Source organism: Haemaphysalis longicornis, unplaced genomic scaffold (genome assembly GCF_048455015.1).
Source record: "Haemaphysalis longicornis isolate Haplotype H1 unplaced genomic scaffold, Haemaphysalis longicornis Haplotype H1 scaffold_2, whole genome shotgun sequence".
Lineage (NCBI taxonomy): Eukaryota > Metazoa > Arthropoda > Arachnida > Ixodida > Ixodidae > Haemaphysalis > Haemaphysalis longicornis.
Genome location: NW_027526295.1, coordinates 98,985,420 through 98,999,889, shown reverse-complemented (window position 1 = coordinate 98,999,889; position 14,470 = coordinate 98,985,420). Strand labels below are relative to the sequence as shown.

General features: G+C 49.3%; 1 protein-coding gene across 1 annotated transcript in view; it reads left to right on the top strand.

Annotated features, from left to right (window-relative positions):
* LOC144168180 (galactose-3-O-sulfotransferase 3-like) overlaps nucleotides 1-10,533 on the top strand; it is a 50,414-nt gene extending 39,881 nt beyond the window's left edge. The window contains exons 3-5 of the mRNA XM_077697215.1: nucleotides 803-1,031; nucleotides 3,368-3,688; nucleotides 9,661-10,533. Coding sequence (XP_077553341.1) covers nucleotides 803-1,031; nucleotides 3,368-3,688; nucleotides 9,661-10,167 — 1,057 coding nt within the window. The 3' untranslated portion in view covers nucleotides 10,168-10,533. The remainder of the gene's footprint in view (nucleotides 1-802; nucleotides 1,032-3,367; nucleotides 3,689-9,660) is intronic.
* The last annotated feature ends 3,937 nt before the right edge of the window (nucleotides 10,534-14,470 follow it).

Genomic DNA, 14,470 nt, shown 5'->3' with positions numbered 1-14,470 from the left:
TAGCCCAGCCGTGGGTCGGCAGAAAGAAAACGGAGAGGAGCGTCTTTCGAAGGGCGAGACTGCGGAACATAGCCATCCTGATGTGCTAGCTCGGGTCTACATTACGCCCGACACAAGCGCAGACACCGAAACAATTCGGCATGTGGGCTTAGTAATTCCCATTTATACCGATTTAAACTAGTTAGTTTAGCACGTTTGAGAATTGCGGGAAAGCTGAGGGAACTCTTATAATCGCTATTTATCACCACCAGTTGCTCCTTTCTCCTGTTGCAATACCTCTTAAAACAACCTAATTTATAGTGTTTCTCTAGCGGCCAAATGTCTGTACGTGGTTTCTACAGTTTGTCGCCCCGTGAGACCACTTAATTTTGTCGGGTTACCTAGAAGGTGCTGTCGAACAAATAATTGAAGATGTGCGAAGTAAGCGCGCAATGGACGCGAAGTAGCGCCAAAAGAGGCCCAGAACAACCGTCGCTAAAGCAGACAAAGCCGGCGGAATGGTCCGTGCCGTCGCGCCTGCCGGCGAGCAGGGAACGCTGGGTAATAATGCGCGTTTGCCGCGCCCTCTACACTGTGCTCCCTGAGTGAAAACTGCCCTCCCCCTCTTTAGCCGCGTTAGGAGTTTCTTCTCCCGCACGCCGCGAAGGAACCGTTGGCTCGTAGAGGTAGAAAGCTTTGCTTTGAAAATCAAGCTAGCATTAATGCGACAGCTAGCCAATCACCACCTCAAACTTTTGTGGCTTTTTTACGAGAAGTGCCAGGACCACATGATCAGTTGTTATTTTCTCTATCTGTGCTTCAGGCAGACCACACAGACCACCGCAGCCCATTACTCAGCGAAGGAAGAGGCGGCAAGGAACTCGTGTCGTCCTGCGCGCCACGTGGTCTTCCTCAAAACGCACAAGGCCGGCAGCTCGACTGTGTTCAACATCCTGGTGCGCTACGCAGCTGAGGAGGGCCTCGTGCTCGCCCTGCCGCGTTCCCCAACGCTCTTCCAGCACTACCCGCCACTGCCCTTTGACCCCGACAAGGTAAGCCGGGCACACTTTAAAATGGCCGTGAAAAATAAATACTAGTTTGTTCACTGTGAAAGAACGTATACCGTTGGATATTCTCACTGAGCTCCATTCCCGCCGCGTGTGATGTTTCGTTCCGGGAATGGAGGGAAGTGAAATTAAATGAAGTGTAACGATAAAACTGAACTAGAGGCCCCACTACAAAGACCCAATCATATTTCTTGGCAGTGGCTTAGGGCGGCACTCGCCTATCGCAAAAAAATTCAGGGAAGCTTGCGCTCACGCGCAACACTTGATTGTTGAAGCTGTTGTCGATGATCATTTACGGACACAAAGTTGACTTTTTGTATCTTTCTGGTGTCTGGGTTGACGTCGGCGGCATGGCATTTCGTTGAGCAAGGCCAGAGTGACCTCTTCGTTTTGCTCGACGTTTTCGTACGCCGCTGTGCAAACGCGACTTATCGCCTCTAGCGGATGCTTTGCACGCCGAGCCTCTCGAAGGGCGGCGTCTTCCTCGGCTGGGCGAACTATCCGCGGCCGGGTCATGTGGACGCGATGATCACCTACCGACGCTTCGACATTCAAGTCGCGGCTCTTCTACGGTACGGAGCGCATGCGCACGACGACACGAGGACGAACGAACGAGGGGCGTACGCTGTGGAGTGTCTTTCTCGTTCCGAGTAAAGGTTGCCACGATAAGGCGAACGCTGAAGTTTTTTTTTGTGGCCAATGCTGGCAATCTCCCTAAGTGGCTTGGCTTGACTAACGTGGGCTCGAGGCACACCACGAACGCTGTTTTAAAGAGGATAGTCTTTCTTGAGCTACTTAAACTAAACCAAGAAATTTTGGTCTCTCTGTCTGTCTGTGTGTGTGTGTCTCTCTGTCTGTGACTCGATTCAGCCACCCGGCCAAAGTAAAACAATGCCTGCGCAATAGTCTTTTGTAGTCACAGCTAAATCTACCCGCTTAAGTCCGGTGTAATGTTCATGGTTGTCAACATTGTTGAAGAAGAACAAGACATTACGCAAATATAAAACAACAAATTAATACAGAAGTGATATTTGCAGTGTTCCTTTATAAAAAATCACACATGCTTTACTTATGCGAAATTAAATACTTCATCAACTGCAGAAAAAAAATCCACTCCGCCGCCGCCTGCTGTCGCCCGCGCCACTATAGCTTCTGGCGCCATTTTAAGAAATCAACCGGGAACAGTTACGAAAGGTTCCACTAGATAGGTTCCTCGTTCTGCTTGAAAGGCACGTGGGGTAGGGAAACGCGGTTCTATAAACGTTGAAGTAGCGCGCCTCGATTCACGCGCGTCTTCACCGTACGGCAGCGTTGGCATCGAGACACCCGGTTTGGAGCAGTGGAACGCGGGAAATGTAAAATGATTTAAGCAAACCTTTGGTGTCTTTACCCTGGGAGGAGCGCGACGCAAGAGGAACAACATGAGAGGTGAGCGAGAAAGCGAAGGGAGGCATTTACTTGGCAAAAGTCAATAAAGACTATCGTCTTTTGACGACATTTGCAACGAAAGGAGCAGATACCCGGCCAATTTTTTTTATTTTCGCGTTTTTTTTGGGGGGGGGGGGCAAAATTGGTCAATCTCCCTAAGCGTGTGTTTAGCTGGACACACGTGCGCTCAAGGCAGCTGTGCACGAGCACTCGGTTAAAACCTCCGACACCATACACACATGATTCGCTCAACAACTTTGCTGTTTAAATAAGATTCTGTGACGTCATAGAGCAGCCGCCGGAATGCGGCTGCAGATTCGCCGCTATTTCATGTCTCCTTTACTATCTCCACAATTTCTTTTAAGTTTGCGACAAGGTTGGTATCATTGTTACAAACACAAGGCAGCCTCTTTACTGAACCAAACTTTTTTTTGCCTTTTTGTAACTATGGCAAAAATATGGCGGAAACATATACAACTGGCTCAGCCAGCCACCAGAGTTTGGGTGAAGCCGGGGAAAACCGGTTGGAAGCCATCTTGCTCCAGGCCAGAGCGAGCGCAGCCTGAGCGCTGGGAAAGTAAGCAATGAGGCTCTCAAATGCAAAGGGATAGACAATTTTGTGGGCGTGAGTGCGGGACCTCCACTCCAGCAGATTTTTTTAACCTCCTTGGCTAAAATGGCGTCAATTCTGGTGGTAATGCTCATCATGATCACGACGCCGTGTGGCAGAGCGCAAAAATTCGGCCTGCTATTACGCATTTCGCTTTTGGCTTTTCTGAGGGTCCGTGCTGCGCACATAGCTTTTTCCTCTGTCCTATACCCAATAAAACTGCGTAAAAAAATCTTAAAATCTTCAACTGGAAAATCACAATCGTGACCATGGTAATTTCCAGTTGCTGGACCTCAGTGCGGCGGGAATGAGTCCAAACTTGGTGGCCATGCACATGCGTTTCGACCGGGAAGCGCTGATGTCGCTGATGCCGAAAAGTACCCGCTTCGTGACCATCATGCGGGAACCCGTGGATCTGTTCCGGTCGCTCTACGACTACTACGTGCTGGAACGCTTCTACCACAACGCGTCGCTGGAGGAATTCGTCTTCAACGATGAGCACGTGAGCGCCTTGAAGAAGAACCGCTTTTCCCAAACCCTCGGCTTCAACCAGATGGCCTTTGATTTGGGCCTCGATCCTATGGACTTCGACAACCACAACAAGGTACGTGATAGCTGGAACCACTGGGATGCAGTTCGATCACATGTCAAACGTATTGTTAAAGGGACCCTGCAACACTTTTTTCAACTTTTTTTTAATCTTATATGCTTGAGAACGTAGTCACTTAAGAAACCCAGTACTTACATAAAGTGGTCGCAAAGTATACCGCAGCGAAAATGCTGTATGTCCATCAGATAACTTGGAAACTCGCTCAGAATATTTTTCTCTCCTTCCCGGTCTTAACGTTCTTCGACGGCCCGAATTACGCCACTGAGGCCATGCAGCGGCTGTTGGCCGGTTTTCCTTCAATTGCAGCAATGAACGCCTTTCGATAGCAACTTTAAAAGTAAAGCCACTGTAGGAAAGCAGACCCGGTCGGTGTGGCTGGCGTGGCCTCCTACATTTATTCGGGTGCGCATTGTCCAGCCAGAACATGGAGAGCGGCGTAGACATGCGGCCGCCCAGGCGCTCGGTCGTGTTCGATCTGTTGTCGCGTGGAACTGCTTACGCTGGCCAAGCACCGTGATGATGATTGGTCGCTGATGGTGACTATGGCGATGGTGTCGCTACACGGCTCCCCCCATAGTGGGAAGCGCGGTAAAGTAAAAAATGTAAATAACCATGCACGAAAATGCACTATGCACTATGTGCAGGTTTGTATAGAAGGGGCCATAAGTAATTTATGTCCGCGTTCCATGTCCTTGGGTGGTCTTTATCAGCCCTGTGAGAGCATCCGGTGAGTAGAAGCCGTCGGGTGGTCTTGGCTGGGAGTGGCAGAGGTGACGAAATACGGGGAGGTTTTGAAGTCCCGAAGTGAAAGAGGCTAGAGTAGCGGCCTTGGTGTAGACGAGATGGCGATGCTCCGGGAATTGGCGCTCTACGAGCAGTCTGTTGCGATGCGTTCACACCGGCGTTCGGCTGCCGGTTCGAGGAGGCTGATGTCCTTGACGTGGAATTTGTGAGCGTGGTTTCAGGTGCAGAATGGTCCCCTAGGTTCGTAGTGCGTCTGTGGTATGGTACCTCTGCTGACCGCGACTACAGCAAGGCACCCGAGTGCCGGAGCGCCGACGAGTATTTGCACGAATCCGGATCCGCCGTCCACCGGGAACGTGGCAAGGGAGTTGGGCAAGACACCATTGACAGCTTGTGGGTGTGCACTGAAGGAGCCCTGCAGCGACGAAACCCTCTTCGGCAACTTCTGCTTAGGACGTCGGTGGCGACGTCGGTGGCGCCGAATAACAGGCTTTGTCTGGTCGGGAGATTGTGTGACCGTGGTCTGGTGATCCAAGTCGCGAGTGATAGCCGGGTTTCGCTGTGTTGGGGCCGCTGGGTGTGCTGTCAACGTGCTCTTGTGCATATATTTCTGGGCGTTGCGCTGGTAGCCGGAGGGACGGGATGTGGTCGTCACTGGTGGCATTTTCACGTCCTTGAGAATTCCGGTGCACTGTTGACTGCAGCAGGACGGGAGACGTGGGATCATCGGGGTTGGCGTGGGGTGCAACGACGTGCGTCTCGCGTGAGTTATGCTGTGGCTGCACTGGCGCAGGGAAGTGTGTCATCTTTGCGGGACATATGACGAGTGATGGTGGCGTAGCAGGCGATGAGGTTGGAAAGCATTTGGTGGTTACACCGCACACACGCTCACTAGAGCCCTCGCATGAGGCGGTCGAAGCGACCGAGGCGGAGCGTGGCTGGTAGGCCTCCACGATGTCGTCGGCTTCAAGGCTTGTCAACGAAGGTGCGGCTGCCGCGCTGCAGATGGCGTCTAGGGGGCCGACACTAGTGGCTGCGGACGATGGCGGTGCCGCAGAGGGTACACTGTGCGGCTGCGGAGCGTGCGCAGAGCCTGCGTGCACCTCTTCTGCTGCAGGCCGAAACAGGTCGTTCGTGAGGCCGTGCGCGAGCACGGCAGCGCGAAGGTCGTCATAGGGGGTGGCGCTGGGCGGTGGTAGGGCGAGGACAGTCCAGCGGAAGCGTCTCCCAGAGGATGGAGTGCTTCAGAGGCTGTATGCTTACGTGGTTGAGCCAGAGGGTAGCCTCAAACTTGAAAAACCATCCTCTGAGGTTCCGTGGCTCGAACACTGGTATCGGCGGGTTTCCCCACGTCGCCATGTCGGTGTACCGCTGGCCTGGTATAAGGTGCGGAACTCCCAGGTCACCACTTGTAGGTAAGGGAGACGTGGACTCGGTTATGCGCAGTGGGTTCTCCTATATTAATTGATTGTGCGTTAAGCCCGGCCGGAACTTGGACAGCGGCTTAGACATGCAGCCGCCCAGGCGCTCGATCGTGTTCGATCTGTTGTTTCGTGGAACTGCTGACGCTGGCCAGGCACCGTGATTATGATTGGTCGCTGATGGTGACGGTGCCGATGGTCTCGCTACACCCCAAAAACAAAGCAGAAACGGCAGACGTATCGAGCGCGACGAGCAAATCACGCAGTGTCGCTCCGTGTTGGCGATAACTGTAGCTTTCGCAGAGCTTCCAGACGCGAAGGAAAGAGTGAAAGCGTTTATCTAAAGTGTTGCAGGGTCCCTTTAACGCACAATGAGTTTGCTCGCGAGTTGTCGGTACAAGAGAGAAAAGTTAGAAGTCCCGTTTGTTGGACACAAAATCTGAAAACACTGTTAAAATAATTCACGCATCTCCACGAAGGGAATCATGACGAGTGGGTGAAGCACTGGGGATCGTTCACACCGTAAATCATCCGTGAGAGTACGTACTGCTGCTAAACCGATTTTCAGTTCAATCCAATCCAATTCAATTTAATCCCATCCAATCCATTTTAACCCAATGCAATGCAATCCAATCTAAATCCAAATCTAAGTCTACATAAATCCAACCCAATTCAATGCTCCTCGCGCATGCGCAGCACTGCTCACCAGGATCACACACACACACTCTCTCTCTGACCTTTTGTGAACCTTTTAGTTTGTTCTCGTTAACCTTTTGTGAACCTTTTGTGAACCTTTTGTTCACAGATGTTTCGATTTACACGGTGCTGTGCATCTCTCTCTCTCTCTCTCTCTCTCTCTCTCTCTCTCTCTCTCTCTCTCTCTAACCTTTTGTGAAGCTTTTATTTTCTTCTTGTTAACCTTTTGTGAACCTTTTGTTCAGAGATGTTTCGATTTACACGGTGCTGTGCCGGGAGCACCGGCGCCGGACGCCGTACAAGCCGCAGCGTTAAAGTGCTTCGCCCCTAAAACCACAAGACCACAAGAATTGAAACTCAGATCGAAGTTATTCCAAGCAGTATTGGCTGTTGTCTGAGCTGCGAGAAGGAGGTGCCATGGATGCCAAACAGATGAGAATCATTACTGTCATAGCAAGGGGCGCAAACCGATATTGTTTTCTGGTGTGTTACGGCACTTCCCGTCTATATAACCTCGTCATTATTTAGACAAGAGCTTGAAATTTTGTCTCCGATGGCTTTTTTTTTGCAGTACAGTGACAAGGAGGGAAGAAAGTATGAGGTCTGTGATCTTTGAAACTGCTTGCAAGGCAGCGACCTCTGTGTCTGAAGATTTGAACTGCTGGGATACTGAAACTACAACATATGATCTAAACCGAATGCTCAGCAGTTCTAGGCATTACGCTCTTGTTTGGCTTAGTGAACTTGGCTCATCATCATCATCATAATAATCATCGTCATCATCATCATAATCAGCCTATCTACGCCCACTGCAGGGTAAAGGCCTCTCCATTAATCTCCAATTACCGCGGTTCTGTGCTAACTGCGACCAATTTATCCCTGCAAACTTATTGATCTCATCTGCCCATCTGACTTTCTGCCGCCCCCTGCAACGCTTGCCTTCTCTAGGGATCCACTCTGTTACCCTTAATGACCAACGGTTATCTTGCCTGCGCATTATATGCCCTGCCCACGTCCATTTCTTCTTCTTAATTTCTACTAATATGTCCTTAACACGCGTTTGTTAACGGACCCACTCCGCTCTCTTCTTGTCCCTTAATGTTACACCTTTCATCTTCCGCTCCATTGCCCGCTGAGTTCTCAATTTGAGTTCAACCCTCTTAGTGAGCCCCCACATTCATACACTTTCTTCTTCAGGGGCAGTTGTAGGCTGCCATTCATTATCTGAGAATGCCTGCCGAATGCACTCCACCCCATTCTTATCCTTCTAATTATCTCTTTCTCATCGTTGGGATCCGGGGTCACAACTTGGCCTAAGTAGATATATTCGCTTACCACTTCCACTGCCTCGCCACCTATCTCAAACCGCTGTGCTGTCCCGAGGGTATTGATCATTACTTTGGTTTTCTGTATATTAATTTTCAGGCCCACGGTTCTACTGTTTGACCAGTGCGGAAAGCATGCTTTGCAATTCGCCCCTCGAGTTACTTAGCAAGGCAACTTCATAGCAAATCTGAGGTTACTGAGGTATTCTCCATTAACCCTTACTCCCACCTGTTCCCAATCCAATGTTCTGAATACTTCTTGTTAACATGGTGTGAATAACATTGGAGAGATGGTGTCTCCTTGTCTGACGCCCTTCCTTATAGGTATTTTACTGCTCTCCTTATGGAGGATGATAGTAGCTGTGGACCCATTGTAGATATCCTCTAGTATTCTTATATAATGCTCGTGTACACCCTGGTTTTACAATGGCTGAATGACTGCTGTGGTTTCGAACTGGGGTCATTGTGCACCAAATCTAATCCTGGGTTATCATGTAGGTCGTACTGGACGGCTAGGAAGATACGTAACCAAACTTGAAAATTCTTTGCTAAAATCTCGCACGTAATTTTTTTTTTGTATTTCACATTCACCGGGAAAACCTCTTTATTTGTTTTAAGAGGTTGTTATGAATGCAAATGTTCGTTTCTACTGCGTCCTCTAAAAAAAACCTATAAATTCAATCGCAAAATTGCTGCATGCTAATCTACAACTCGCGTGGTAAAGCGGCATAAAGCAATGGAATTTGGAGGTATCCTGGACTCCCTTGTAATTATGTAAGTTTAAATTTGTAATGTGTGACTGAGCATACTTTTTATTTCATTATCTTCATAGAACTTGCGAGTTCTAGAGTTTTATTGTCGCATGGGTCCGGCGGTTTTCTACAGTTAGAGACCAGACTGGAATTCTGCAACATTGAGAATTTCCCTCTGAACTACTTACTCACAGAAAGTAAATAAAACGCGTCATAATAATTATTTCTCATTGGTTCTAGTTGCTACAACCGATTTATGTAACCGGGGATGGTCATGGATTGGCAGCAGATGGGAATTCTGTAAATTCTTGCTGCAACACATTTTTGTAAGCGATTTCAGAACGTAGTCGACAAATGCACCTAGTACTGGAAATAGAAGGCCATAAAGTACATTAGCCAAAATTTACTGCTCTGTGCCCATCAGATAACTTGGAAACTTGCTCAAAATAATATTTTTTTCCCGGTCTTGGGGTTCTTGGAGTGCTCGAATTACGTCACAGTGGTGAGGCCGCTATTGGTCGTCTTTATTTCAGTTGCAGCAATAAACGCAAATGATAGCCACTTGCAAAAAAAAAAAGCCACAGAGGCAAAGCTGAAACGGAAGGCGGTTCTGCTGCGACGAGCAATGACCGACATTCTAGCAATGACCGACAGTAATTAGGTCTTTTCCTCTCGTACACTCAGAAGGGCAGGGCGTTTGTGTGACTTCTGATATTAACAGCCATTTCACCAGTTTTTACCGTTTCATGTTTGTGTTGTTTGGTCGTTGAGATCAAGGCCCATGGAAACCGGAAATGGCAAGCGCTTTTCACGGGGTTTTCTCAACCTAAACACCGTCTACGAGCTCTAATCCTCGTCCTTGTTTTCCCTGTCTTTTGACGCGTCTTGCCATTCGTTTCCAGGTGTAAACCAGCGACCTAAGTCAGCTCGAACTACATCTGTCCCTGCCCTCAGAGCCACGTACGAGTTAAAAGCGGTAACACTGCCGTCTTAGGCTCACCCACCGAAACCTAATGACTGCCTCGCAGGTTTCCAAGCTGATTTCACTCGTCGAGTCCACCTTCGACGTGGTGATGGTGGCGGAGCGGTTCAGCGAGTCCCTGGTGCTGCTGCGACACGCCCTCTGCCTGCCCAGCCTGCAAAACGTGGTGGCCTTTCGGAAGAACGCGATGGCGGAGCCGGCGCGCACGTTGATGACGACACGAGTTGCCGCCCGCGTGTCCGAGCTGAACGCCGCCGATGTCGAGATCTACAGGCACTTCGCCCGTAGGCTGGACATGCAGATCGCGCAGCTCGGCCGGGATCGCGTGGCCGCCGAGGCGGCGCAGGTCGAGGCCCTCACGCGACAGTGGCTCGCTGGATGCGGTGTCGAGGAGACCACCAGGCACCGCTACGTCGTGCACGTTATCCCCGGGGACATGGAGCACAACGAGACGTGCCGCAGGCTCGCGTTGTCCGAACTCGACTTCACCAGGGAACTGCGCTGGTTACAGACGCGGCTTGCCCGGCAGCGAACCGGCATGTTTTATGAGTGAACTCCCGCGGGGAGTGCATTCGATCTACGCTTGGCGACTATGTCTGCATTATTTAAATATTATTTGGGTACATATGTACTTATCATGTGAGACTGCGCTTGTTGTTATAACCGTTATGGTTTTTCATTTTCTTTTGTTATTCAAATTTAAAGTGCGGTCTTTATGGCAACGTTTTTCATTGGGGATATATTTCACCTATACTACTCCGCTGCTTTTTACGGGCCAACCAATAACATCGATTCAGGAAGTTTCAATGTCTCCGCACATAATTTTAAACTGCCTTTATATGTTATATTATTTTCAAATACATTTTTTTCACGCGTCGACACGTGTTTATCATCTTCAAACGTCCAATTTATATGTGTCTTTCGGGCTGCTCTTTGAGACCTTTTGGGTCTGTCAGTTTTGTTTGTGTGCAATACAAAACGCTGCTCACTCGCAGGGAATCCGCACAAGTTCCGCTTTTAAACTGCTGCAGTAAAACGTAAATCTTCACTGCTCCTCCAGTCAGTTTTAGGGCGCAGCCCTCTGGCGGCCGCCTATGGGCTGAGCCGCGATGTCGGCGTAACCGAGCGAACGATGGCAAGACCGACGAGGGAAAGAAACAGCGAACGGTGACGAAAACACAAAATAGTGTCGCGAAATTTAGATGGGAAGGTGGTTCGCCGTGGCGGCGGGAGCTAGCGCTCTCCGAACGGTCGCGGTGGGGGCGGGGATGGGGCAGTATGCTGTGCCCGCACGAGGCGCTCGAGAGAGACAGAAAGAAATAATTTTATGTTGGCTGGGTGGTGGGTGCCCCTAGTCCAGGGCTCCGGTCTCCAGGGCGCCAGTGGCTGCTCTGGCGATCGTTCGGCACTGCTCGTCGTAGTCGGCGCTAGACAGTGTCCCACTCCACTGCTCCTCTGTTAGAGGGTGTTTGTGAATTTTGTGGCACCTTGCTGCCGTATGGTAAAGAGTGGCTACTTGGTTGCACTTGGGGCACAGCTTCGGGTATTGGGTTGGATACAGTTTGTGTAGACGGGAAAGGTGAGGGAAGGTGTTCGTTAGGATTGAGCGGAGGGCTGTTTGGTCCTGTCTTTGCAACATCGGATAAGAATGGGGGACTTTAATTCGGGTTGCTTTGTAGTTGCTTAGAATTTCAGAATATGTGGGTATAACAGGAACAGAAAACTCTGCTTGGGGGCTGTCAGCTGGGGGAAGGGAAGCGCCAGCCCAGGCGTGTGCCGATTGCCCTTTAGAGTTTTATGGCCAGGGGCCCATGTGATTTTGAGTTGATTATTTTATTTGTAGCCTATTGCTAACCTGTGGGCTGTTTTTCCTATGCGCCCTCTCGTTCTTTGCCTGCAGGTGTTTAGGAAGTCAGAAACACTGTTCATTCGTGCATCCTGTTGACCTGAAATTATAGCTAGAGTGATTGCCGCTTCTTCTGCTTCAATAGGTGATGATGTCCGCACGCTAGCAGTTATGGTCTGTTGCTGAATTGGGTTGTGCGCACAGATGGCGTCTATGCCACCGGTACTCGTAATGGCAGCATCTGTGTACCACGTGTACGACGAATTCCCGTATATTCTTTCTTTATTACGGCATCTGTCCAACCTTCTGCCATGGTGGAGTGTAGGGCTCATGTTTTTAGGTATGGGTGCTACTTTCAGGGCCTTGGATATGCAATCAGGAATCTCGTGGGTGGTTGCGTGCATGGTGTCGTGTATTCAGTAGCCCAGTAGCTTTAGGGTTTCCCTGCGAGTATGGCTGGTTTTCAACCTCTCAAACTGACCGATTCTATGTGCCGCGAGTATTTCGTCAACTGTATTGCTGATTCCGAGTTTATTTAATTTCTGCGTCGACGTCCATTGGGGTAATCCTAGCGCCGTTTTGATTGCCTAAGTGCTGCGTTGAGTTTTTGATGATACTAGCTGTTAAACATAAGAACGGTGCTACGTATGCTGCACGGGAAATTATGAGAGCGTTAGCAATTTTTAAAATCTCCCTTCTTTAATTCCGTCCCTTCTGTGTGTTACTCAGTTAATCATTCATAGTGTTTTTGTTCTATTTGTTTCATTGAATCGTTTAGGGCTGTTCAGGGGCCATTGTCCTGCTGTAGTCTCAGTACGAGCACTTTTAGTGTCTTTACTGTTGGGATAGGTTTCCCGTCTAGGTTGATTGTCATGGGAGTGGGTGGTACGTATGTTTTTCCGGTGTTATTTTTAGGATTTGGAGTAACTCTGATTTTTCCACCGAGCATTGTAGTCCGCACTGGGAGGCATACTTTGCACGGCCGTTGCTGCCGTTTGTAGGGCGTCTTCCTTTCCTCCGTCTGACCTCGTGGATGTTTATATGGTTATTGTTAAGAAATAAAGATGCGCACGCAGGGGGCGACAGTAGGGAGAGTAGGAGAAGAGGAAGAGGAGGATCGGAGGTGGGCACTGTCTCGCTAATCGACTCGATCACCACATAGGAAACCAGACGCTGGTCTTCTTTCGCTACAGTTATATCAAAGGCGTGTATTGCGTGTCGAATATCGGGGATTGCTGGAAGTTTGTGCATTGCTACGTTGACGAGCATTGGAGGTATCCCCGAGCCCTGGGGTGTGCCTTTATTCGGTACTTTGTGTGTGTCTATGCGTATATCACCAATTCTTATCGTGGCTTACACAATTCTTATCTTGGCTTACATATCAGCAATTCTTATTGTGGATTTACACAAGATGCTGCATCAAAAACGTGTTCCTTTATTTGGAGTAAACTATCCTGGGTTGACAACTTTAGCCGATAGCCGTACGTTGAGGTAGGGAAGAGATTGTTAGTCTCTATGTAGTTCTGCGGTATATCCAGGACTACATGTTCCATTATCTTACCTACACAGGAGGTTAACGATATTGGCCTCACGTAGCCTATTGACAATGTTTTGCCCGGCTTGGCTAGAAGTATCATTTCTGCGTGCCTTCATTCCGGTGGCAGAGTGCCTTCCTCCCAGTGGCCATTGTAGTAGTCTGCGAAAGCTCCTATAGGTCTGTCGTCTCTGTTTTTCAAGCATTTGTAAGTTATTCCGTATTTACTGGGTGTGGTGCCCTGTTATCTTAGTAAAGGCCCTTCTGATATCTGCTTCCGTAATAGACCCTATGCAAAATGCGCCCCGCCATCTCACGTCGACTCCGGTAACTAGGTCTGCCATTTTGGTACGGTCGTTTGAAACCGAAACCAAGTAGCAAAACATACAAGGCGGGCATTGGCCACTCTTGGTGATGGACTACAATGCCGGAGTATTGCTGCGTGCCGCAGTGCACGCAACGAGTAAATACCGGTCCAGATGTAGAAAAGGCACGTGAAGTTCCACGCTCTTGAACGAGCTTTCTGACGCGAACTATGCCGGCGCGAGCAACCTTTGTGACACGCTGGGCGCGGTGCGCTGGGAGCGAATATTTGTCACTGGTTCGCTAAGCGCGGGATTTCGTAGTCACTGTCCGGATGAAAAATACAGCTGCGTTGGAGTTCCGTGGTTCAGCCTTTGTATTCTAAATGAAGCCTGAGCGTGCGTCACCTACTTATGACTGACAGCTGCGCTCGAGCGGGGAAACAGTACCACACGTTGTCAAAATTAGGCTTTATTTCTTCACTCGTCCCTGTGGCTAAATGGTACCGCTTAGCCCCTACACGCATAGAGTTTCATACAATATTTGTATGAAACTCTATGCCTACACGAGCCTTTATCTTACCTAGGGCTGTAAACTTTTCTTGCCGCACTACGCCGTCATGGCGCGGTTGAAAATTTCCTCTGTGGCGGGCGCGCTCGGTATCGGAGTATGTTGTTAGTTTCTTTTCGGTGCATTTAGCCGCGTGTCGTTGCGGAAGTGGCGTAAGCTGATTTATGATGGTTTGACGTTGGAAAATTCGAGTTTCTGCACTTGGTTCCCGATTTGCCGGGCTGACAGGTTTGTTTACGTCAAGTTAACTTGCTGCCCACTGTCATTTCAGCCACGATGTATTTACTGCAGAATATTTTGCGACTAAAATACACACTCACTCCTCTAGTTTGTCACATACTGCATGCATGCCTTCGACGTAATAATAGTGGCCATTGATGTAGGTAGCTGAGGCAATTTTCAAGTTTTCATAAAAACAAAAAAAAACGGCCAGAGTTGCATCAGTCCGCCGCGCATCAGCTTAAGTGCTTTTGCTTTTTTTGTATCCACAGTGAAAACCCCAGTAAATTAAAATACTTCGCTGATTTATAACGCGTGCAGTATATCAAACTGTGGATATAAATGGAACAAAGGGAAGCATTCACGCACCCCTGCATGCAGCGG